This window comes from Drosophila serrata, unplaced genomic scaffold, assembly GCF_035046125.1.
Source record: "Drosophila serrata isolate PLE 108 unplaced genomic scaffold, ASM3504612v1 contig_8, whole genome shotgun sequence".
Taxonomy (NCBI): domain Eukaryota; kingdom Metazoa; phylum Arthropoda; class Insecta; order Diptera; family Drosophilidae; genus Drosophila; species Drosophila serrata.
Genome location: NW_028256906.1, coordinates 297,235 through 323,484, shown reverse-complemented (window position 1 = coordinate 323,484; position 26,250 = coordinate 297,235). Strand labels below are relative to the sequence as shown.

Sequence of the window (26,250 nt, the reverse complement as noted above, 5' to 3'; positions counted from 1 at the left end):
AAGGAAAATGCTGACTCCAGCCCATGGCTGTGGTGGTAGGAAGCCAAAGGACATCGAAATTAGCCAAGAACTCGAGTGCATTTTGTGCGTTGTCATTGGTAGGCTAAATAAATTGAAATTAGACGATGTCAGCACAAAAGTGCCTGCCTAAAATCAGGGTGAAAATTCTGGGGGGAAAACCAGGGGGAGGAGCAAGCCTGTTGGAAATGTGGGGACAATTGAAGGACGACGAGTGGCAGTCACAACATTCATGGGGCGGTTCTCTGCATGCATGATATCCTTAACCAAAAAAAAAAAAAAGCACTCTCCGGATCCTTTCAGGGAAATCCCCTCCGGTTATGACATGTTTTTTTTGACCGGGTTTCAAATCCATGGTAAATTGAAGCCGAAAGTTTTTCCGGCGGCAGTATTTCCATCAATGCAAATAGTTCTAATGAAGCATTTTTTGTTTTAGGAAATTCGACCACTTTTTATAGCCTTCAAGGGGATTGTAATTTTAATCAGAGGTTTGCAAAACAGAAAAGGAGTCATTTCCGATCCTATAAATCATATATATTCTTGATCAGCATCAGCATTTGAATCTTTCCAGCTATATCCGGCATGAAAAATTGTGAAGTAAATCACTTTAAATGGTTTAAAAATAATTTCTAGAGTAAACAACTGGGCTCCAACTCTAGCTCTCTCCCTCTAGCTCTAGCTCTAGCTCTAGCTCTAGCTCTAGCTCTAGCTCTAGCTCTCGCTCTCGCTCTAACTCTAGCTGTAGCTCCAGCGCTAGCGCTAGCGCTAGCTCTAGCTCGCTCCCTCTCCCTCTCTCCCTCTTACTCATTTGGTGTGCCTCTTTCGCTGCCTATCTCTAGAGAAGGCTCTTTCGCTCTCGCTCTCAATTTCTCTGTTCTCTTCTCGGGAAGTATAAATAGAGGTGCTAGGGTCGCGCGCGATTCAGTCTGTCCTAGGGGTACCTAGTGTTAACATCTATGGTGAAAGTGATAGTGATAGTGCATTTGGACTCCAAGAGGATGACGTGGCCTATGCAATGGATATGGATTACCAGGAGGAGGCTCACTTGTTTACATCTATGGAGATAATGATAGTGCACTTCGACTCAAGAGGATGACGTGGCCTATGCAATGGATATGAATTACCAGGAGGAGGTAATAGTGCACTTCGACTCCAAGAGGATGACGGCCTATGCAATGGATATGGGTTACCAGGAGGAGGCTCACTTGTTTACATCTGTGGAAATAATGATAGTGCACTTCGACTCCAAGAGGATGACGTGGCCTATGCAATGGATATGGATTACCAGGAGGAGGCTCACTTGTTTACATCTGTGGAAATAATGATAGTGCACTTCGACTCCAAGAGGATGACGTGACCTATGCAATGGATATGGATAACCAGGAATGATAATACCAGGAATATAAATCTGCACTAAAAGGCATTACCAAATGATGAAAGCGGATAACCATGTGTCCTTCAATGGGGTAAGTCTTAACCATGACTATTATATTAGGTAGATAAATAATTTACGAGGGATCAGGTTTAGGTTTAGAAACAGCTATGCTAGTTATGCGTTTATTTTCTAATCAACTCCCCTAAAGTGACTTAGCAATTTTTATAAATGATATCTACTCAAAGTTAAAAGCCTAACTTATTTATAATTTGCTCACAAATATTAATTTCTTACCAATATATTGATACTTTTGCTACATTTTTATATATCCTTTCAGGGTATTATGATTTCATTCAAAAGCTTGTAACTATGTGAAGGAGTCATTTCCGACCCTATAAATCATATATATTCTTGATCAGCATCAACAACTGAATTGATCTAGCCATTTCTGACAGGAAATCTTTTTTTTTTTTTTTTTCAAAAATTTTAAGGGATATATCGTTAAAATTTCAACAAAAAATTTGATAAAAATTTTAGTTTTTTTAAATTTAAAATTGAGTATGCAGATTTATTAACCTACTAAAAACTAACATATAACAGCTTTCCGAATTGGAATTAATGCATTTTTAGCTTACTTATGAGTTTTTTTACACCTTTGATTTGTCGAAAAAAATGTCATTTAAAAATATTGATAAATATCTCTTCAAACAATGCGAATATTTTAATTAAATCTTAAAATTCAATTGCAAACTGCAAGAGTATAAAATTTTCCACTTCCACTTTTTTTTCATTAAATAAGCACAGAAAATTGGAAAAATTCGTTGAATAAAACTAAAAATGTAACGAATTTGTAAAGGAAAATATTGAAGCTTTGATTTTCGGGGTATTTCCTTTTTATTAATATAATATAAATATTTCTTTTAAGAAAAACCAAACAAAAACAATATAAATTTCTGAAATCTTGCATCCCTTATCTCCCTAAGATTATCTTTAAATATATTTATTCTTTATTTATTTATGAAATCTCTAGAATAACTACATACTTTGCTAACACACTTTAGAGATTTCCCGAAATGACTAAACTTTTTTCGCCAAAGAAGGAAACAAAGCCATATGGCTATTTATTCTCATTCCACCTTTATCGTTATTATTATTTTTTCCCCTACATCTGTTTCTCGGAAAAAAAAGTAAGAAAAAAACCAAGAAAACCCAAAATAAAGTTGGTAGGACAGCGTGGAAAATGCGTTTAATTGTGGGTAACAATGGCCATGGTTCAAGGGTCTCAGCACCTGTGGCATAAATTTGAAGCCTCCCAAATATGCCCCCTCTCCCAGCTTCTCTTTCTGCTTCTCCCTATCCTCTTCTCGAATTTCCCCTTTCTCTTAGCTTTCTCTCAATAATTCCCTCTCTGAATGTTAGGATTTCCCGGCATTATGTTTGTATATGGACAGATTTATGCTGAGTATGCGTAACATTTGCTTGCAAATATTTCGGCAGCGACAGCATTTTTTTTCCCCCGCTTCCCCTCCCCACTGTTCTCCTTAATTTCTCCCTAATTTTTCCCAAAAATTTTCTCTTCTTCTTCTGTCTCACTTTCTCCCCTCATTCTCTCTTTCTCACTCACTTTCTGTATATTACCTCAACTTCATCTGTGCCGGCAAAAGCCAAACATTAAATCACTTAAAATGCCAGTCCAAGCCCTGGACAAACATACACAGAGAGAAATAAGGGACACAAGAAAGCTGCAGGGAAAGCAGGGAAAGCAAAGAAAGCTGAGAAAGCAGAGCAACAGAGAGAGGGAGAGGGGAGAGTGAAGAACCGCCCGAGGGCTTGCGGTTTTCCTTGGCGCTAAGAACTTCAGGAATTTTTCGCACCCCCCCCAAACTTGCCGTCTCTTTTTCTCTCTCCAAGTTGTGTCTCCCTCTCCCTCTTTTGTACTATTTTATCTATATATATATACATATATATATATTCTTAGATATATATATGTTTTGTCCTGGCATTTTGACATTCAACGATGGCATTCTCATAATAATAAGCTTGCTATGTGTTCTTTTCAGTTTCTGCTTCCATTGAAGTTCTGTTAACTTTTATGGCGAGAATATGTACACTATTATTTATCACATAATAGTTTTTATTTATTTAAATTATCATACCATTTTAAACATTTAATTAAGCTGCTTTTAATTTAAAGAAAACAATTATATGAATTTGAAATAAATAACATAAAGGTTCTTGAAATAATACTCTCTTCTTAATATAATACACTTTCTTTCAACCTTCAATTTATTTGAGAAAAAGATCAACCTTATTTATATTCATTTGTTTTTCTCTCAGTTGGAAAATTATGCAGGCTTTGTTTTCCTTTTCACCTATTTTCTCGTTAAAACCTTCTAAAGGACCAATTCGGCAACCCAAATATAAATCTCCATATTTGTGCATACATTTTCCTTAGTTTTTTTGGGCTTTGTTTGTTGATTTATTTATTTTTGTATTTATATGGCATTTTATTGCAAATCGAGTGAAGCAAAAATTTAATTATATACTAATTCAACAAGTAAAAAATTGCTAAATATTTTTGAAAATATTTTTTCAAAATATTTCTTTAAATGTATCTTTAAAGTATTTTAGTGAAAAACCAATATATTTTCCTTTTCCTGCCACGTAGAGAGTGTTTGTATGCAAATAATGGCTAAGTGGTCTGTAACCTCTGCCCCTAACCTTAATGGTGTTTGGACACTGAGAAAAATTATAGGCATAAAATAAATACATTAAAAAATGGCATACAAATAATGTAGGTATAAAAATGTAGCATGCAGTACTTGGAACTTAAAAAGAAAAAAATTACAATCACATTTTTTACATCAGTGAAGTTCTGTTTGTAAAACCTAATTTCTGTTTGGAATTTCTTATTTTATTTATGTTTATTTTTTGTGCATGCATATTTATATATTTTTTTTTTGTTTCTGGCACTTTTCTGCACTAATAAGCCGAAGGCAACATAAGGTAGAAACTGGGGTCTGAGGCGGAAATTTAAACAATGAACTGCCATTCCCATTAATATTACTTTAGGCCACTCGCAACTTTGACTTTGCCGCTGGTGTTTTGTAGCCAGTTCTTGTAATTGTTGTTACGGCTGCTGTTGTACTTTGACTTGGTTGTTTTTTTATTTTATTTTGTGTTATTTTTTTGTTTGTTTGCCTTGTCGCAGCAGAGCCAACAAACCAACAAAACCAGCAGAAGAAGTAAAAGTAGCAGTGGCAACGTTTAAAGTCGCCAGCGTAATTTTTTCCTTCTCCTTATTTTATGTTCTTTATGTTTACGCTGAAAAGTTCACAAGTCGAACATTTTTGGGGAGGAGTAAAAAAAATGAAATGTTCTTAAATTTATGGGTATCGTTAAACTATCGAGGTGTTTTTTGTAATATTTTTATGGGAGGATCGTGAAACTAAAACTCCTTGGCGACATTATATTAAAGCAGTTTTTTTCGACCATATAGAGGATAAATTAGCCGAGTTGATCATCTAGCCACGTCCGTTTGTCCGTCTGATCGTTAAATGTAGAGGAAAATGCAAAGTGACTTCCTTTCCAACTCCCTCTCCCACTTCCTCTCCCACTCCCTCTCCTACTCCCTCTCCCACTTCCTCTCCCACTCCCTCTTTCTCCTTCTCTCACTTTATCCATTGCGGTATGTCTATTTTCTCTGCGTATCTCTAGAGATACCCCATTCTCTCTATCTCTCTGTCTTTCTCTGGAGCTCTGTCGCTCCCACTTTCTCTATTCTCTTTCCTCGGACAGTATAAATACAGGCACTGATATCGCTCTGACCTTAGTCTGTCCGTGCCCTTCCCGCTGTTTACATCGTTACTGATAAGTGTTGTGATAATGATTGAACTCCGAACACAAAAATATTACATGGCAAATGCAATACATCTGGAAAACCAAGAAGATCACTTTGATGCTACGATGAAAGGCCTAACTGAAGCTACCAAAAATACAAATCTACACTGCGGTAAGTAAGTCTTAACCATGAGAATTTTAATATCAATATATTTGCTATGATAGGGATCAGGCCTAGGTCTAGAATAAGCTGTGCTATGAATTTATTTTCCAATTAATTCCCGTTTTTAATTTCAAATATTAGAGACCAGTTTCTGTATGAATATTTCACATTTAACGCCCAATTTAAATCAAATCTTATGCTGCACTGATTTCTATCCAAAATGAAAAATGTTCCAAAAAACTTTTGAATTATTTACATTTTCCAAAACATAATGTGGGAAATTCATAATTCTGTCAAATTGAATTCCATTGCCAAACGAATGCCTGAAAAGACATTTTCCCTTGGCTTTTAGCAAGGGAGAGGAGGTTTCGGCGAAGTCAAAAACAAAACAGAGTGAAGGGAAAACAAAAGTTTTTCCTTAGCAGAATAGGGCTAAGGGAGGGGGTTGAAACAAAGTTATTATTACTTTAATTTTGTGAGTCAGTTGAGTTGCGTTGAGCGTCAAAGTTTTTGGTTTTCTGGGGTTTCGGTGCCTGCTTGTTTTTTTCTTTACTTCTTTTTGGCTTCTCTGCGATTTGTCTTTGCCCAAAGTCAGATCAAAAAATAAAAAAATAAAGCCGAAAGCCCCCGTATATTTACCATCATCATCCTCTTTCCCCAAAACACTCTTCAATCTCAGCTATCCAGTTTCCGTTTTTGTTTCTTTTTTAAATTAAAAAGTTACCCGAGTTCCAAAGAAAATGAGTTCGGTTTTGGGAAAATTTTCGGGCGGCCCCTCTTTTTGGTAGACCCCCCTTGGAAAAAAAGTTGCCGCCTTCGCATGGTAACAAAAAAAAAAAAAAATATATTACACAGCAAAAAGATATACCCCATAAAAGAAAATTATTTATAAAGATTAAATAATGTAAAATACATTAAATAATTCGGTTTTAATATTTTTTAAATAAATATTTAAATAAAAATAAATATAACAAATTCTCTTGCAAATCTTTAAGGTTTTGAATAGAAACAATAAACAGTACCCAAATATTATTAAAATGAAATATTTATTATATATTAAATATATATATACATTTTATATCCCTTGCAATAGTTGGAATATTTTTTCAGTGATATAAAAATGTATTTTCATGTGTGGATGTTTAGGTTTTTCTCCTTCTTTTTTGGGTTGTTGTTGCTGTCTGAAGTTTAATATGTTCCCCAAGGGCCTCATTAGTGGCTCCCCCTGACGGTGGTTTTCCGCCTTTCGCAACCAGGCGCCTCCACCCCCTTAAGAACTTTCTATTTTCCTCTATTTTTTCCCCCTAGTTTCCTTCTTTTCGGTCACCTAATATAAAAACATTTGCTTTACACTATTTGACAACGTTTTCTGTTTGGAAATCTCTTTTTTTCTTGTTTCGGGGTTTGTTTTCCACCGATTTGTGTTGATTGAACAAAATTGTAGAGAAAATAAAGGAAAATAATAGATAAATAAGAAAAGGCAAGAATGAACATTGTTGGCCAAATTGCCGTCGATTCAACTTTAAAGTGTAGGCCCTCTAATGAGTGTTATTATGGGATTACTTTGGTATAATCGAGACACAGATGAAAGGGGTAGAAAGGAAAAGTAGAGATTCTTGTAAAGAGAAAGAAAAAAAAATGTAGAGGTTGTGGAAAGTTTTTGCGCCTCTGGGGAAAAACCCCCAATTCGTTCTTTTGAGTTCGCTTTGAGCGTTCTTTAGATTGAATATTAGGTTCTAAGTTAGCTGAAACTTGCTTTTAATTTAATTACTTATTATGATATTTTAAAAGGAATTAATTGGAAAAATAGATATTAAATAAATCATAAAAAGAGATTTGTCAACATTACGTATACGTAATATTGTCTTAATAAACTTTTTATTTGACACAGTTCTGTGCTTTACGTTATAGTTATTTAAGTACACCATTAAGTACGTTTATTACCAAGAATTTTCACCGTAAACTTGATTTATTAGTTGCCAGGGAATTATTTATCATTTAAAATTTAATGAGTTGAATAATTTTATACTACATAACTATTAAGTTAAAGAGAAAACCGTGTCAGTTCATTAACACAAAATACAAAAGTTCGTACACGTAATTTTTTTTGAAGCTGACATTGCGTATACGTAATTTTTGTTAAAGATAATATTTGGTGTACGTAATACATTTATGAAAATAAATAATAAATAATTATTATATAGCGTTTATATATATTACTGTAAGTAAATATAATACATTTTAAATTTATAAAATTTTCTTCAAGCTGTCATTGCGTATACGTAATTTGTTTGAAGATGACATTGCGTATACGTAATTCTTTTGAAGCTGAAATTACGTATACGTAATTTTTGTTAAGGATTACATTACGTATACGTAAAACATTTATAATAATACGAAATAAATAATTTATTTTATGCTTGTATATTTAATTTAAATAAATATAATAAATTTTAAATTCATGTAATTTTCTTCAAGCTGACATTGCGTATACGTAATTTGGTGAAGATGACATTGCGTATACGTAATTTTGTTGAAGCTGAAATTACGTATACGTAATACATTTATGAAAATAAATAATTACTGTATATCTTTTATATATATTACTTTAAATAAGTGTAATAAACTTTAAATTTATGTTATTTTCTTCAAGCTGACATAGCGTATACGCAATTTTGTTACAACTGAAATTACGTATACGAAATTTTTGTTGAAACTAATACGTAATTTTTTTTTTGGAAACTGACATCACGTAAAACATTTATAATAATAAGAAATAAATAATTTATTTTATGCTCGCATATTTAAATTAAATAAATATAATATATTTTAAATTTATGTAATTTTCTTCAAGCTGACATTGCGTATACGTAATTTTGTTGAGAATGACATTGCGTATACGTAATTTTGGTAGAGTTTAATTTACGTATACGTAATTTTTGTTTAAGATGACATTACGTATACGTAAATTTTGTTTAAGACATTACATATACGTAATTTTTGTTTAAGGACATTACGTATACGTAATACATTTATGAAAATAAATAATAAATAATTTTTGAATGGCTTGTAGGCATATTACTTTAAATAAATATAATAAATTTTAAATTTATGTGAGTTTTTTCAAGCTGACATTGCGTATACGTAATTTTGTTGAAGATGAAATTAAGTATACGTAATAAATTTAGTATAATTTATAATAAATAATTTATTTTATACTTTTATTTCTTACTTGAAATTAAAATATTACTACAACAACTAAACTATAAAACATGTATTTTTATACCTTTCAGGGTATTATAATTATAGTCAGTAGACTGCAAAGTTGTGAAGGAGTCATTTCCGACCCTATAAATCATATATATTCTTGATCAGCATCAACAGCCGAATCGATCTAGCCACCTAACACAGACAAACAATTTTTTTAATTTTCTTGCAACATTTTTTTAGGGGTGTCATCATTAAAATTATAAAAAAATTTCGCAAAAATTTTAAATTTTTTTTTTATTTCAAATTGAGTATGTAGATTTATTAACCTAATAAAAACTAACATGGGAAAGCTTTCCGATATGAAATTAATGCATTTTTGGTTTAGTTATGGTCAATCGAAAATGCAAGGGTATTCAAAATTCGGCTTCATTTCTCGTTAAAAAGGAATTTCTCTAAAAATTCCTATATTCATATATTTAATAATAATTTTACAAATATTATACATTTCAGCATTCAACTAGTGAACATCTTTGACATCTTAAATTCCAAATAAATAAATTAACAATAAAACAAGAAAGGAAGCTAACTTCGGCACGCCGAAGTTTATATACCCTTGCAGATAGAACTTCTATGAATAAAAAACCATACAATACAAATTATATATCTTTGTGTTAAAAAACAATGAAGTAATACCTGCTTTCATTTCATTCACCTATACATATTATATTTGCAGTTTTACATTCACTGATTTGCATTTTTCCTCCACATCAATCAAATCGATCGTTTGTATGGCACCTATATGATATAGTCGTCCGATTTTCATGAAATTTACCACAAAATTTAAGACTTAAATTTAATGCCTATACCTAAAATGTGATGAAAATCAGTTGAAAACTGAAAAGGTTATAAATTTAATTGTATTAATTTCTCGATCGTTCCTATGGGAGCTATATGATATAGTAGTCCGATTTTCATAAAATTTTATGCAAAATTGTAGAGTATAGTAAAATGGCTATATCTCAAATTTGATCCAATTCTATTGAAAACTGAAAAAGTTAAAAATTTTTTTGTAAAAATTTTCCGATCATTCCTATGGCAGCTATATGATATAGTCGTCCGATCCGGCCCGTTCCGACATATATACGAGTGAGAGTATATAGAAGGCTAACTACAAAGTTTCATTCAGATAGCTTCAAAACTGAGAGACTAGTTTGCGTAGAAACGGACAGACGGACAGACGGACAGAAGGACAGACGGACAGACGGACAGACGGACAGACGGACATGGCTAGATCGACTCGGCTGTTGATCCTGATCAAGAATATATATACTTTATATAGTCGGAGGTGCCTCCTTCACTGCGTTGCAAACTTCTGACTGAAATTATAATACCCTGCAAGGGTATAATGAATACACCCAATGGGTTAATAATGCCCAGCAAATTTTCTGTGAATGACCTTGCCAACTACTACAATGTGAATAGTCCCTGAATAATTTTTGGTGGCATCTTTCTTTTTTTTTGGGAGAAAAGCATTCTCGGGAAGGCTACATCCGGCTGGGTAACAGATACATATGTATATATATTCCAGAAAAATATATACAATATATATATATGCTAATGCCTTGATTACAATTTCACTAATGGCGCCAATTTGTTGTTGCCGCCGCCGAAGCAAACGGAAGTAGCGCCCAAAAGAAAGCACCCAATGAAAGAAGGCAACAAAAGGCAGTCAGGAAAGTAAAGGAAAACTGGTGGTGGAAAAGGCGGCTGAGAAGACACAACCTCGTCGTAAAAAGAAGAAGGCAAAGCCCATAAAGTAGCAAAAACCGAAGACGCCAGGTCTCCGCAAAAAAAAAAGAGTACTAAAAATAAAGAAAAAGGAAAGACTGAAAGCGAAATGATGCTAGAGCTTCGGTTAAGTAACCAGGAGGAGCCTTGCCGGGCAGGATGGGGGTTTCTTATTTTTTTTTTTTTTGATCCTGCAGATACGAAATACAAATGTGATACGGCAGGAACGCGACTAAAAAGCGGCCCAAAAGCTCTACATGTGTTGTTTTTGTGGTAGGCCACGAAAAAGTCTGCACAAAAGTCGCTCCAAAAACTACACTCAATTCAGAACTTGAGAATTTTAAGAGCTCTGAGCCAAACAAAAGTAATAATAACTCAACTCAAGTGTACAAATTTAATGGTAACAGTGATCTAGAGCCACTTAATTGGGGTTATTTTGGAATCATTATTAGATACAAGTTTTGAAATTGATATATCAAATCCTAATTTTCATCTCTATATTTTTTAATCCCTGCCTTGAAGTTTATAGCTTTATGAGAATATTACAAAAAAATTCTTATTTCAAGTTCTTAACAAAATTAATAATACTTTTGTATGTATTTTCTTTTTTAAAAATATACTCCAAAGTTTTTATTTTATTAAGAACACAAAATTCCAGCTTAATTTTATTTGTAGATATTTATTCTTGGTAAATTTCGTGACACTGTGATTTGTAGGTCCTCAAAATATTCTTTCTCTACAAAACTCAACTAGATTCTGGCTCATTAATCAGCTCAGGTAACTGAGAATAATTTCTTTTCTTCTCTCCTTTACAAAATTTTTCTCTCCAGAGAAAGGCAACACAATTTCTCCCTCTCTTTTGTAGCCTCTCTTGTCTCGTAATATGTTTTCATCTCCTCGGAGAGAGTCCTGGCTCCATGTGCGTCCCTGTTTTTAGCGAGAAACCCTGCATTATTTTCCCTGTTGTTACAATTTTCCCTCAAAACAACCGAAAAGCGCTCAATGAGCATTTTCTCTCTTTCACTACTCTCCCAACGCAGGCGCTTTTCCCGAGCGGCAAATAAAATTCAATAAAAATAAGGCGGCTGGTTGAGAAAAGCAAAAAAATAAAAAAAAAGAACTAAAGAACTGGTGAAAAATGTTTGCCGACAGCGACCAGCCTCTGGCCTTCTTCTTCTACTACTTTTTATTGTTGTTGTTGTTGCCCAACCCAGGTTTTTCACATACCCAATCCCACCCCCTTTTTGGGGAAAACAGCTGCGGCCCCTCAAAGTAGGCAATACGAATTTTCTTTTTTGCAAACCCTCACAGAAATTTCAACGAGCTGAGAATTTTTAATTGCTTCGGTTTCAGGAGTTTCCCAGCTGTTGTTTTTGTTGTATTGTTGTTGTTGTTTTTCCACCGGATGAGAAAGGGGGTTGGTTTGTGGGGGAAGAGGGGGGTTTTGCTGGTGGGAGGGAGTGTGTGCGAGAGAAGGTCACTTACCTTTTGTCTCCTCGGTTTTGCTCCTTCCTTCTTTCTGCTCTCCGCAAAAACGCCGCCTGGCAAAACTTTATTTTTATGTTTGTTTGTTTTTGTTTGGTTATTTTTGTTGTATATATATTTTTATATCATTTTCGGCACTTTTTGTAGCTTATAGAAAATATTATTGCTTTAGTTTTGTCTGCTTTTGCTTTTTATAATTAACTTTATTTATGTATAATTTTAGCACGGCGTATTCATTATTTCTTTTTGTTTAAGATTATTACTTTTTTTTGCACAACTTATTTATGATATTTTTCTTATATTCACAAAACACACACTTTTTTTGTTTGCACTGGCACGAACTAGAAAAAAAAAACTTAAGAAAAATATTTCGGATAGCTGCTTATTATATTTTTGATTATTATAAAATATTGCTTGAAAATTGCTTTTGGAGCGCTTGCTGTTTTGCTTTTATTTCATCTATTTCCTTTTTTTTAGATGAATTATTTTCGTTTTGATTTTGATTTTTTTTTTGTCAACGGATGATGCTGCTGCTGCTCCAGCATGCTGTGCCTGCTGCTGTGGCCAAAGAAAACTGCCTCTTGCTTTTCCGCGTTATATCTTTTGTTGTTGTTGTTGTTATTTGGCTTTTCCCCTCATCTGTATGCTTGTTGTTTTTGTTGCTCCGTTATTGTTGTTGTTTTTTAGTGGCCATTTGCTACTGCTACTGCTGCTGCTGCTGCTGCTGCTGCTGCTGCTGCTGCTGCTGCTGCTGGTTTTGCAGCTTGTTCTTCTTCTGCGGCCTGCATTTGTTGTTGTTTCGTCTCTTTTCCGCCTCTTTGCTCTTTTGCCAGCTACCCTCCCTCCCCTACACCTGTCACTCGGAAATTGTACGCTTTGGGAGAAAGAAGGGAGAAAAGTGCGCAGCCGTCATCGCTGAGCGGCTCTCTCTTCTCTCTCTTTTCCCCCAGAAAACTCAAAATTCTGAAACTCAAAAACTCACCTCAAACCTTCCTCGAGAGATGCGACTCAAAGTCTCGGCCTGCCTCGCTGCTGCTGCCACCTCCTCGTTGTTGTTGTTTTTTTATCAGCTTCCGTTGGCTTATCGCGAAAATTTCTGATTCTGATTAGCACAAGTCACAGAAAAAAATATTTAAAAAAAATAACAAAAAAAAATTGTATTGGTTTCTCGTTTGGTGGTTTATTTATATTGTGTTATATTATTTGTTTGATTTTTGTTTAGTTTCAAACATTTGTTAAACACTCGCGTTTGTTTTTAATATTTTTCAATCAACTTTTATTAAGCAGCGCTGTAAAAAAAATTTAAAAATATTATATAAATGTAATATATATATACGTATACTGGTGACCTTATATTGTGAACTCTTTAAGCTTAAATATTTTAGGTTTATCTAAAACATTTGTAATATTTTTAGCTTTCAATTTTACTGTTACTGTAAAAATGTAAATGTATAAAAATGTTTCTTTTTGTCTTAATATTAATGTATTTCATAAGTTTACTCAAAAGTTAAACCCATTTGTCTTTGGTTCTTGAGCCTAATTAAGGTTTTCAACCTAATTTTCTTGATAATTTGCACACTTTAAGTGAAATTGAAAGGAAAATAAGCTCTTAAAAACACAAGACCTTTCTAAATAGTTCCTCTTTGTTCACCTTAGTTAGAGTGCACTGTAAATATACATATACATATATATATTTATTAAGCAACATAGATATAGCTTAACTGTTGCTTAGACCCCAGTTTAAATTTTTGATTTGGTTATTTGTTGATTTTAATATTTATATAACTCTTTTTATTTCATTATTTTGGTATTTTTGTTAAGTTTGAAATCACTTTTGATTAAAACAAATCACTGATCGCATTTCGCGTGCGCTTTGCCGGCGGCTTTTGTCACTTCAACGAGATTATGCGATGCGATGAGATGATCGCTCAAGCACAACGCGCCAAAATCAACCGAACTCGCGACCGAACCGAACCGAATTGAATACACTGAATGGAATGGCCCGCTGTCTCCCCCGCCTTGCACTACTCTCGATGGAAGCCGTTGGAAGCTGAATTGGAAATAGAAAATATAGAACGACCGGCGATGGGAAACTGCGATAGAGAGAGAGCGAGAGAGACGAGAGGTGAGCGGCGGAGACGGTAATTTTAATCGTGCACGCAAAAAAGTCATAATAAAAATTGAGAAATGAAAATGGAAAGCGCCAAAGCACAACCGAAACTGAAAATTAAAAAAAGAGCCTAGGAAAAAATCACTCAACTAAAGTATTCACGTTTTTAATTTAAACAGATCAAGAGATCGGTAGAAAGAAATTAAAAGAAAATTGAGAAGAAAGTTAGGATCATAATCCTAAAATTTAACCTTTAATTTACTATGAATAATATAATAATTTAATTATGATCATAGAAAGAAAATTCCTAATTCCCTTAAACCTTTTAACTTCTTAACAAAAAAAATACCTGAAATCCCATTCAAAATGTTTAAACTTTAAGTACAAACAAAAAAGGAAAAACATTGAGGAATTGCTGGTAGTAAAAACAAACAAAATATCGAAAAGGAAACAAACATTAAACGAAATCAAGAGATCACAGCAAAAGATCGCAAAATATGTAAATTCCAAGAACCAATAGATCGAAGGAAATATATATACAAACATATAAGTATAGGGAAAATAAATCTTCAATCAGCAATATAAAACCTAAATATTGACACAATCCAAGTTCACTTATCATCAATCAATCAAGAAACTCAAACTATTTAAGCAAATACTTTTCATAATTGATTGATTAACTAAAGAGTGGAACTACTCTAGTTGAAGGAGAGTCCTCCTACTCTCTGGGTAAATATAATTAAATCAAAAGTGTCCTCAATAACCTGAAAGATCTCAGGTTGTTATCACTTTTCAGTGGAGATAAAATCAGTTAGATAGGGGCCTTGCATCTAATGAGCATTATAGAACATGTTTAGATAACTTTATCAAATTTACAGAGATAACTTTATCTAGAGAACGATCTTATAACTGATATTCAATGATATTATACTCAGAAAATTTTAGAAATGATTTTTAAAGAGAGATCATATTGGGATCTAACTATTCTCACATGAAAAACTATTTTATTACTGATATATAATATTGTAAAACCATCTTTAAATGAAAGTATATGGGAAAATACCTTTAAGGAATTTCTTAATAAATTTCCCTCTTCCAATCAATCTTAATTATCACTTGGAAAACTTATATTTAATATTAAAAAATATCTAAATGTATATTGTTAAAATAGTTTTGTTAAAGAGTATATAGGAAAATGTCATCTAAGAAATTCTTGAAAATTTTCATATAATCATTTATTAAGCCGTACAGCTGTTCCCCATCTTCCCATCAATCTTGATTCTCACTTATTATTTGCAGCTTGATGATCACAATCACGATCACGATCACGAGCTTCACTCTTATTTGATTTTATTGCAAGCGTTTTTCTCTGCCCTTCCCCACCGATCTTTGAATTGACAAAATACATTTATTTATTGCTGCCGCTGTCGTCGCGTTATTGTTATTGTTATTGTTATGGTTATTGCTGTTGATATTACTTATTATAATTGCAATTAAAGCGAGTGAACGAGTGAGCGTCGTCACAATATAAACAGTTAGCCACAAACACGGTCGCACGGTTATGAATTCCCAATCGGAATACCGAGCACCTCGAACCTCGAACAGAACCGAACCGGCAACGGTGCCCGACTGAGCCCCAATCTCGATTCCCGTCGCCATCGAACCCCCATCGGAAGTGTACGTGCATAGTATAGTACGTGGTTAGATGCTACTATATTATACTACGTGTTTTTTTAGGCGTACTCTCATCAAAGTGATGGAAACGGAACAGAAAAACCTCTTCTTCGCTGGTGATTTGAAATCACTCGAAAAGGGTGGCTAAAAGTATGCTACGATAAGTGTTGCTGAGTGTATCAGGAGTAGGGATTTTAATTTTAGGATTTTAGAAACACCTTTTTAATATTTTTCTATTAGATATTAATAAAACTACACTTTCTGGGAGAATATATACTCGAAATATATAACTTGATGTTATAGTGATTTTAGAAACATTCCTTTTTATTATATTTTGATATTAGATACTGACAAAACTGTTCTTTCTGAGGAAATATATGCTTTTCATAAAGAAATTAAATCTATAGAAATTTTTACTTTATCTTGTTGCAGAAAATTTAGCAAAAATAATATATATATCTTAATATATTATATATTAAGAATATATTTATTGTCCTATTAAAAGTAATCTAATATTACCCATCAGTATCCGAAAGTTACTCAAGCATTAATAAAGTAAGGCCTAAAGGCCTTTTTGGGTTTGCAAATAAATATTTATACATATTAATAATTAATAAATAAATATATATTAATAAATATTGATTTGTTATTTGGTTATAATTTAGACAAATTTTTAAAACTTATTTAATTGAATAATTCAATTCGCTTATTCTATTTGATATGACCTTCTTTATTGACTGGCATTAAATAAATATTTCTCATATCTTATCAATTTACCAAACATATCACTTTAAGCATGGCTATCAGACTGTTATTAAGTGTTATTAGCACAAAATGTAATAAAGTGATAAATAAATAAATTAAAGTTCCAAGTTTTAGCTACCTTAACTGGGGAAATTTTGTAGGGATTCAATTTAATGAAACAAAGATAATAATATATCACTTATCAGCTCTTGACTTTAAGAATAAAATTAATTAAGAGTTCAAAGACGAATTCAAAATATAAATTATACAATAAATATTTAATTAATATTAAATCATATTTTATTGTATAAAATATATATATATTTTTTCAGATCTCTCTTTGTTCTTCTTTAAAGTTTCGCCTCAGTGCATTTGAGAAATTGTGTTGCACTTTTGTTGCCATTGACGTTGTTAACGATTTTCAAATAGCGCGCGGTAGTTGACACACCCCCCTCCACTCCCCTCTCCCCCCTCCGTACATCAAACCCACCCACCCACCACCCCTTTTAGTGTCGTCATTAGCAACGTTGCCGGCAAAAAAAAATTGTTATTTCTCTTGTTTGTTTGACTTTCGCCTCGTTCGGTTTTCGTTTTTTGGTTTTTGTTTGCTTCAACGCTGCTCTATCAGTGGAACTTCTGCACATTTTGATAAGAATCCTCCCTCCCCCTCCCCATCCCCCTTACCCTCTTATAATTTTTTTCTATTTCGTTTTCTAGCTACTACACGTTAATTTATCGCAATCGTTTTTGGAAATCGGTCAGTTAATGCCCGGGGGCTGACCACATGGCTCATTACCAAAATGGGAGCAAGAGCTACCCAAAAAAGGGAGAGGGGGTGACGACTTGGCAATAGAAATGGCCCAAAGAGGGGGCGGGGTATTGGGCTGATAAGGGCTAACTATAAAAAAATGCATTTATATAGGTGAAATATCAAGTTTTAAGACTTGAAATTCAACTGGAAAGGTCAGTTTTGCCTTCTTTTGTTGCTTGATAAGCAAGATTTTAATAAAATTCAATAATTAAATTATTTCCAAGGGTGTTAGAATAAAACATTATAAAGGAATTTGCGAAAGAAATAATTTCGAAATAAACTACACAGTGAATTTGAATCAAATTGAAGGGGGAATACCCACAAAGCTATGTATATAGTTATATTTATATACTTTTATAGACTAATAATTAAATAATTTAACTGAAGTATAATATGTAAGTAAGATATATCTATGCTTTTGCAGTGATTAATAAAAATAACCTCTAACATCTTAACCTCATTTATTAAAATTATTTCAAATTCCAAATACGTTGTTCAATAAATCAGATTTCCTTCATTTTTAGATACACACTCTTTTAATTATATATACCTGCACATGTGTTCAATAAAAAATATATATATATATATTCGAAAAAATCTAAATATATATATTCTCTTGAGATATTGAAAATATATAGTGGCTATAAGGCGACAACAAATGTTGATGCTATAAATATTAATATTGGTCCAATATATTTTGAAAATATATCTAAATTAAATGAGAGTTTTTAGCATATTCTTGATCTTTTACCCTTTAAAACACAAAACCCTAAATTCTTAGGTATTATTATTTCTCACATTAATTTCCTTGAAATTATCGAACTGCACTTCCTGATTTCCCAGATCGCCTGAATGTTCTATATAGTATTCCATTCGATTTATCTCTTTTGGCTCACTTTTGCACCAAAAACAACACACTCCATCCTCTTCAGATTCAACCGAGTGTGACATTTGATTGGATTTTCGCGTATATATTTCATTTTATTCATTTGTTTCCTTTTTTTCGTTTTGCTTTTTGTTATTTTTGATTTTGATTCGCGAGATATATGTATATATACACCACACATATAGAGGTATGCAAAGAGCTCTGCGCAGCAGATATAAAATATATTTGCACACAGCCACATGTATCAGGCTATATCATTATAGATATAATTTCCACATATCGATGAAATATATGCGCTACACGTTTGTTTTTGTTGTTGTTATGGACTAAATGCGTCAATTAAATATAAAAAGGAATAATAAATGAAATATAGAAAGTAGAAAATACAAATTTCAAATCCAAGAGCCACAGAAAGATCACAGCTCTTTGGCATCTACTCTCTGAGGGGGAATTATAAATAAATTATAAATTTTCAATGACACCATAAATTGGAAGATCTTTCAGGTGCACAGGCGAAACAGTCGGAAAAGTCGGAAAAGTTGGATAGCCGAAAGGAAAATAAATACAAATTATTGCATATCGACGACGTGTTAAAAGATTTAGAACCGAAATACTCAAGAGCCTCTAATCCACCGATCCTCACGAAATCCACACATATAATCCTTCTATAACCTATATATACTAATTTCTGCGTATGTTTAATTTATTTGCAATTTTTCTACTCGGATTTTTACGAGCTTCTTTAATGACATTTCGCTAAATTCGGCATTTTGGATGGAGAGAAGAACCTTATGGCTCAGAGGGGGGCTGGCAGCTGTCTAGCTTGTTACGTGCCTCATTAAGAATTTTTGGTTTTTAATTGACAAAACAACGAAAGCCAAAGCAAAAATAAGATACTAAAATTCGAATTTGATTTCGTTTATTATAAATTTCCAATGCTTTCTGACGGCTCATTAAATTTTGACTTTTCGCCACAATAAATATGCCAGGGTCAGCAGAAAACAAAAAATATGTGTATCCAAAACGATCAGAAAATGTATTTATGTGAATAATTTCCGGGGGAAGAATTAAGTTTTTGGTATAGCTAATTTTTTTATTTTATAAAATGTATATTTAAATTTAATTTCGCTACTAACAGAACCTAAATTTCATTTCATATTTTGTTAATTTGTAAACATCTCTTGAGCCTTATTTAGTAAAAAAAACTTTAGACTTCTAATGTTATGTAAAATATTCTTTACAAATAAATTTTGCCACATATTTTTAGGCTGAAGCTGATAAACAAAACAAAAAAAAAAAAAAAAAAAAAAAAAAAAACAAAAAAAAAACAATATAAAAAAAACAGTCGGGATTGTTACACCCAAGCAAAAATATGTTGCATATTTTAGCAAATTTTCCTATTCTAACTTTGGAATATATTTCCTACACTCTATATTTCGAGTTATTAAGAATTGCCTTAAAATATAATATTTTTAAGAATCTTTCCTTTGACAACCCCTAAAAACTGTAGATTAATTTGCAATATTTTTACACCTGATTTAGGATATTTTTGAATTAAGAAATAAATTAATAACCATAAACACAATAAAAATAATATCTCATAAATACCTATATAAATACTTAAGTAAATAATTTTTATAAATGAAACATGTGTTTAAATTTAACTAAATTATTGTGAAATTGTGAAAAACAAAATGATAGTTCTTATTTTTAAATGACTGCTTTAAATTTTAACCTATATATATTATTAACTTTACCAATTTGTACATAAGGAAAAACCCATATTTTTATATACCTAAAAAATGGCCAAGGAAATTTGAACATCTCGGCAACCTTCGCTTTAATACCAATACGTATCCTCTTGTTTTCCAATTCTTCGTTTTTTCCCATTCTGATCGTCGGCTGCCAATTTAATTTAATTTATTTGTTGCTCACTTTTATTTATTTGTCCATTCGCTGCGACTTGTTCAAATCATTTTGTTGCCATCTCTTCGCTTATTTATTAACACCATTCCGCCAAGTGGATGGCACCGATCTCTCCCTGATTCTCACTCTCCCTCTCTATATCTTCAATTTTTTATTTAATATTTGCTAAATAAAAAAATAATAATAATCAAAGAACTGTTTATGCAACAGCCTGATAAGCTTTTATTACAATTTCTTGTAAATAGAAGCAACAGGGTCAAGTGCTGCGAAAGTGTTTTATTGTTTATATTATTTATACATTGATTTTAACGCCTTTTTTATATTTTATAAATTATTTAATTATTGTTTTCAAAAACTTTGCTTTAATTATTTATTATTATTTGGCAAAAGGAAGCAACAGGGTTTTTCCGCTTGCATTTTTATATTTTCGGAAACAACTGGCTTTCCACAATTAATTTTTGTTTTAACAAATTTATTTTTGGGGTCGAAGCAACAGGCTCTTCTCAATATTAATAATTTATTTTAATTTAATTTCTCGGCTGTGCGAGCTTATGTTTTATTTTAATTAGTTTTTCCTTTTTTTGCGCAATTTTGTTACCTATTTTCTGTTAATTGTTTTGTAGATTTTGCTTTGCTTTTTGTTTTTATTTTTTTTTTTTTTTTAATTTTAAACACTTTCAAAAAAAAGGGAATAATTACAAATTCCACGCGGCTGTTTTTTTATATATGCGAGCAAGATGGCGCGTTGCCGCGTGTTTACCGTTAGACCGCTGTTAGTACCGTTATGCCGTTCGTTATTTTGCTGCCGCGCGATTTTACACAACGATTCGTCCTGTTCGACGACATGCGTGCAAATAACGGTACAAACGCCGACGTACATCGACACCGACAGCGACAACGCTGCTATGCCCCATGGTACAGTACGAATAAGAAAAGTCTCGTCGGCTGCCAAATCGTTCGGGTTTAAGTTCGTTAACGTTCAGGGTGTTTGTACACTAACAGAAAAATGCTTAGCCCTAACATTAGAATTTAAATTAAATTAAAAAAAAATTAATATTAATTTTAATTTAATTTTAAATTCAATTTAAGTCTAACTTAATTTTGGCAAAAACAAAAAAAAAAAATCAATTTTGATAAGTTTTAACCACGTACCTTTCACGGGTTAATCAACACACCCTGCTGCCGTTGCACTCGAACTTAGTACGCTTTCAGTTAACCGAACACTTTTTGGCGACGAGACCACCGTATGCTTTTCGAACCACGAATGTGCCGGCGCCGACGTCGCTGCCGCTGCTGCCGCCTCTTTTCCTTTTCCGCTCACTCTCTTCACTCTCTTTTCACTCGGTTGTGTTTGGCCCCCCTCCAGCTGTGATAAGTGGGGGAGTGCAAAAGACAATTGAGTTTCGGCTCAAAACATAAGTTGGAATTTTATTGAGTGAGTTGTTTACCGTTTGCAGACTTCACTGAGCCGTCGTGGCGGTGCTCTTCTGAGTGCTTGTCTCCTCGAAGAATAGCTCCAGCAAGTTCGGCTTCCGCAGCTGATCGCCATCCAGTCGCTCCACGCCCTTCCAATGGAGCAAGGCTGGAATACCATCCACGGAATATGGCGGACTGCGGAAGCTGTTCTCCTTGTCCATCCAAAACTCACGATTGCCAACATCCACCACTAGGATGAGGCTATCCGCGGGCGCATTGTTGCGAAAGGCGGCCATGATGGTCTCCTCGGCTAAGCAGAATAAACGAAATAATCTTATTTGCATTATGTGTCAATGGGACAGGCACTGCCTGACTGTACTGTACCACTACCTGTAGCCTACAAAACATAACGGCACTTTGTCAGACAGGCACTGCCTGGCTGTACTGCACCACTACCTGTAGCCTACAAAACATAACGGCACTTTGTCACCTACCCTCCACACAGTCGATACACCAGCTGCGTCCATGCTTGTCCTTCTCGCCGTAGAAGTAGATGTAGATGGGCACCCTTTTCTTGTCGTGTATCTTCAGGAGATTCTCCATCTCCTTGAATCCCTTTGCCGGCACGTATTCGGGCATTTTTTCACTTTGCGCGCTTTTACAGTTATTGTTGGGGAGCACCAGTCGGGCCTCGTTGCCACCAGAAGTTGGAATGCTCCAGCGCCGGTTTTATATTGATAATTGGAACGAGCTGCTTATCTGGATCTTATCGGCGTGTTTATGGGGTTCTTAGCCGCTACTTATCAGCCATCAGGGACTGGAGTTTGTCGGCGATCAAATTATTTTCACTTGTTTTTGCGGCAATTTGCAATGAACTGTGGGGAAGGTAAACAAAAACCACACCACGGCACACAGCGCTGTGCTGTTAAGCGCACTGTTGTGAGGAAGCGCAACAGGCCGCTGTCTGTTAACTGTTGAGTATAATTTCAAAAATAGTATTTTCACATCAAACGAAAAACCATACATTTTGAGGCCAGAGTCAAAAAGCATGGATTGCTTCTTGGCTTGACATGTAAAAGAAATGTTTATATATTAAAAAAACTAAGTTTTAGGTTTTTATTCACTGAATATATCCGAATATAAAATTGGGCAACTGAGGTCTTAACATTTCCTTAACAGCACTCTGAGCTTTCCATTATGTTAACTTCCGTTAACATATACCAACCTGCCACCGATAACCGATAACTTGGCAAGCAAAAATACCGAAAATCAGCTGTGTTCACATATCTCACCACAGACGCCGTGAAACAAACAACGAAAAACAATGTCCGCATCCAGCAAGGTAAATAAAAACATTAATAAAACAAAATTAGCTAAATAAAACTGATGCTTCTTTATTCAGGTACACAAAGGCGGAGCATGTTACCAATTTGCTTCAGTTTTTAAAGCAGCATCCGAACCTCTACGGCCAGAAAAACATTTTCTACCTCGGCAAAAAAGCGCGGGACAAATTAACACCACTGCCTGCCAGGTTGCACAATTTAATGGTGGAGGGAGGACAAGTAACCAACTGTTGCTGAACCGGCGTATAGCCTAGGAAGCGGGCCCCGCCAAGCATATAGAGTTTCCCTATTGGTACACGCACACGGAGTTCGTGAGGACGCATCACAGGGCAGCTCCTCAGCGCAATGGCGATGAGTCGACCGGCCAGAGCGTCGACGTTGGCGTCGGTAAAAGATTAAAGTAAACCTTTTGGCCCTAATCTCAATAATGAGAGGCCAGGAAAGTATTTATTAGTTTAAATATTAATATATTCTCTTGCAGTAACTGTCCCATATCGAAGACAGTTCCGTCGACCATGAAGTATCCTTACCTATCCTCCTCATCGGCGTATGTGAGCGCTGAGGTCAAAGGAGGAGAATTCGTCCTATAACGCCATATTGCATATTGCCTTCGTTGAATTTTTAAAAACAGAACTGGAATCTTTCGAGGACCTCGGCCAACGCAAGGAGCTGCGGAGTAGATTAATGCAGGTAATAATTGAGAACTCAGGAAGGAAAGATTAGTAGTTGATTATCCAATTGTCTCAACCAACTCTTTGGTAAAATTGTAATACATATATGTACATGAGTTTTTTTAATGAGAATTCTTAGAGAAAATTGCTTTTAAAATTTAAACAGAAACAAGAAAGGAAGCCAGCTTCGGCACGCCGAAGGTTGAAGATTGAAATTCATCCACTAATAGTTAATTCAATATAAATTCAGCTATACATTTTATATTTAAAGTTTTACATTCATCATGCATTTTCCTCTATTTTTAACGATCGTTTGTATAGCAGCTATATGATATAGTCGTCCGATTTTCATACACACAAAATTCCAGATTAATTTATAATGGCTATATATCAAATTTGATCAAAATCTGTTGAAAACTGGAAAAGTTATAATTTTTTTTTTTAATTTTTCGATCGTTCCTATGGCAGATATATATGTATATATATATATAGTCCACCGTTTCGCCATGCTCCGACTTATATACTAGTTAAATTATATAGAAGAATAACTCCTAGTTTTATTGCTTGCTCATAAATTTGTTCAAGAACAAATCTCACACATCTGTACTTATGATTCTTAACTAGTTCTAACATGCCCGGAACGAAGTGACTGCTGCCAGCCAGGTCTCAGATATGTGTTGTTACAAAAGTTGCAAGTCATTGTTTATTAGTGTTCAAAGTTATTATACTGATTATACATACTTCCGGTCATAGATACTTAGTGATCATAGTTACTTACTGGCCATAGATACTTACTATTCAGAGTTACTTACTGCTCATAGTTTATTATTTATAAATCTTATTATTACTAATCATAGTTATTTACTGATCATAGTTACTAAATGTTCATTGATACTTACTGGTCAGAGTTAATTAATGTTAATTGATATTTACTAATCATTGTTATTCCCAACTGGTTCTAACTTCCCCGGAATGAAGTGACTTCTGCCAGGCACGTCTCAGAAATGTGTTCTGTTACAAAGTTGCAAGTCATTGTTTATTAGTGTTTAAAGTTAGTGACTGATTATACATACTTACTGGTCATAGATACTTACTGTATATAGTTACTTAATGTTCATAGATACTTACTGATCATAGTTAATTAATGATCATAGTTACTTACTGTTGAAAGATACTGATTTGTACACGTACGAAACCTGCCTTAATTTTCTTGTTAAATGAATGAATTTGCAGTCTTTGAGAATTTCTGCTTAATCAGAGATAACCATGACCCATTTTTGTCGGTTCTCACAACTTGAACTTCATTGAGGGTCGCCTCAGAACCCAAAGAACTTGAAGAAGAAATTGTAAAGAAACAGAAAGAACTTGAAAAACTGCAAGACAAGTGAAAATTTATTTATAAAATGCTTGATCCAAACAGCAAAAGTAATTAGTATATCTGAGAGAACAATATGGGTAAGATCATAAAGAAGCACCAGGAAGTTTTGAGGATTAATTTCAGAGATTAAATATAATTATTACAAAAAATTCAAACTTAATACAATTTATGCATTATTCTCCATAATTTCAGCTGCCTTTAGGAACTCCTTACTGCTCCTTGTGCTCCTGTTGGCCCTACATTTGGAGCAGGCCTCGAAAATCGCCTACAAAAAGCCACTTTATGGGAAGACGAACTATATAAAGGAGAAGAAATTAAGGAGTAAGGGACTCAAGGTGGAGACCACCACCGCTACGACAACCACCACCACCACGACCACCGGCAGCACCACCGAAGAGGACTGGCCATCGGCCGTTGAATTTGTAATTGTGGCAACAACACCCAGAAACGAGTTGGAAGCCAGTGAGGAGCCACTTAATAATAGTACTAGTAGCACCATTGAAACGGCCACAGCTATGCCGGTGGAGACATCATCGACTAGACCAGGAGATGTTTCCCCCAAAACAGTGGAATCATTTAATCAGACCACAATGCCGATGAGCACAACGACGTCCAGTACATTGATTAATACGCTTCCTTCGCCACCGATGCCAGGAGCTGCAGGCGAGGTGGTTTCTTCACCGCCCATTCCCGATAATCAGCCAGTGCCCTGCACCTGTGGGGTTTTCCTCTCTTCGCAAATTCCAAATGGTTTGCCCACGGCTCCATTAATTAACCAGGAGCTGGATCGAATGTTCCCCTGCAATGCCATTGGTCGCAAACAGTGCCAAACCAAGTGTCTGGAAGCGGTGAGTACTACGATTATTTCAATAACCATAAAATATTGATCATCTATTGAAAAATTTCATTAACTTGGCATTCATTTTATTATTTTTTTTAACAATTTTAACGCCTCTTCAAGTTATAAGATTGTTGGAATTCATTTAAATTCGATATGCATAGAGTTCCGATATCATTTGCTGATCGAAAGAATCGATATATATATATATATTTTTTTTTTTGTGACCCATAATTTATAAATTATTTACAGATCGTTCAGCACCTGCCCAATTCCGCTAATATTGTATGCTCCGCTTTGGGCCATGATTGCCACAAGGAGCGTGCCTACTTGTTCATCAAAAACTGTCACAACCAATGGGTTAATACCAATTTGCAGGCGGGCAGGGAATATTGCTGTCGCGGTGGTGTTCCCTACCGCTGTCCATTAATGGGTTAATCCGTTTCAGAATCAATAAATTGTATAACAAAATTGAGTGCTTTAAATTTAAATTCAAAAGGGCTCAGGGAACTATATTAAAGTTTTTTTTTTAATTTAAAAATTATTAGCCAAGCTTGCAACCAAAAGTGAAGCT

General features: G+C 34.0%; 3 protein-coding genes and 1 long non-coding RNA gene across 8 annotated transcripts in view; 1 reads left to right on the top strand and 3 right to left on the bottom strand.

The window, feature by feature from the left end:
* dnc (phosphodiesterase dunce) overlaps positions 1 to 12,439 on the bottom strand; it is a 227,933-nt gene extending 215,494 nt beyond the window's left edge. Inside the window, exon 1 of the mRNA XM_086826378.1 lies at positions 11,880 to 12,439. The gene's annotated coding sequence lies outside the window, so the exon portion shown is untranslated. The remainder of the gene's footprint in view (positions 1 to 11,879) is intronic.
* A 604-nt stretch (positions 12,440 to 13,043) lies between these two features.
* On the bottom strand, positions 13,044 to 20,923 carry LOC147645131 (uncharacterized). Its single transcript, XR_015270321.1, has 2 exons — positions 20,629 to 20,923; positions 13,044 to 13,168 (listed from the first exon to the last, which is right to left on the bottom strand). It is a non-coding gene; the product is annotated as an uncharacterized LOC147645131 (long non-coding RNA).
* A 416-nt stretch (positions 20,924 to 21,339) lies between these two features.
* LOC110184350 (thioredoxin domain-containing protein 17) lies at positions 21,340 to 22,465 on the bottom strand. Of its 2 annotated transcripts, XM_020952846.2 has the most exons (3): positions 21,941 to 22,422; positions 21,479 to 21,756; positions 21,340 to 21,396 (listed from the first exon to the last, which is right to left on the bottom strand). In XM_020952846.2, exons 1-2 carry the CDS (start codon positions 22,083 to 22,085, stop codon positions 21,491 to 21,493), a joined length of 411 nt encoding a protein of 136 aa, XP_020808505.1. In that variant the 5' UTR covers positions 22,086 to 22,422; the 3' UTR covers positions 21,340 to 21,396; positions 21,479 to 21,490. The 2 variants fall into 2 exon arrangements, with proteins under 2 accessions (XP_020808505.1, XP_020808504.1); XM_020952845.2 differs by lacking the exon at positions 21,340 to 21,396 and having other exon boundaries at positions 21,432 to 21,756; positions 21,941 to 22,465.
* Positions 22,466 to 22,685: 220 nt separating this feature from the next.
* Fcp3C (Follicle cell protein 3C) lies at positions 22,686 to 26,147 on the top strand. 4 transcript variants are annotated; one of them, XM_086826343.1, is made up of 5 exons: positions 22,686 to 22,788; positions 22,849 to 23,176; positions 23,271 to 23,479; positions 25,031 to 25,686; positions 25,929 to 26,147. In XM_086826343.1, the coding sequence occupies exons 4-5, from the start codon at positions 25,354 to 25,356 to the stop codon at positions 26,112 to 26,114; spliced, it is 519 nt and encodes a 172-aa protein (XP_086682469.1). In that variant the 5' UTR covers positions 22,686 to 22,788; positions 22,849 to 23,176; positions 23,271 to 23,479; positions 25,031 to 25,353; the 3' UTR covers positions 26,115 to 26,147. The 4 variants fall into 4 exon arrangements, with proteins under 4 accessions (XP_086682469.1, XP_086682459.1, XP_086682490.1 ...); XM_086826333.1 differs by having other exon boundaries at positions 22,849 to 23,189; XM_086826364.1 differs by having other exon boundaries at positions 22,740 to 22,788; positions 22,859 to 23,176.
* Positions 26,148 to 26,250: the final 103 nt, after the last annotated feature.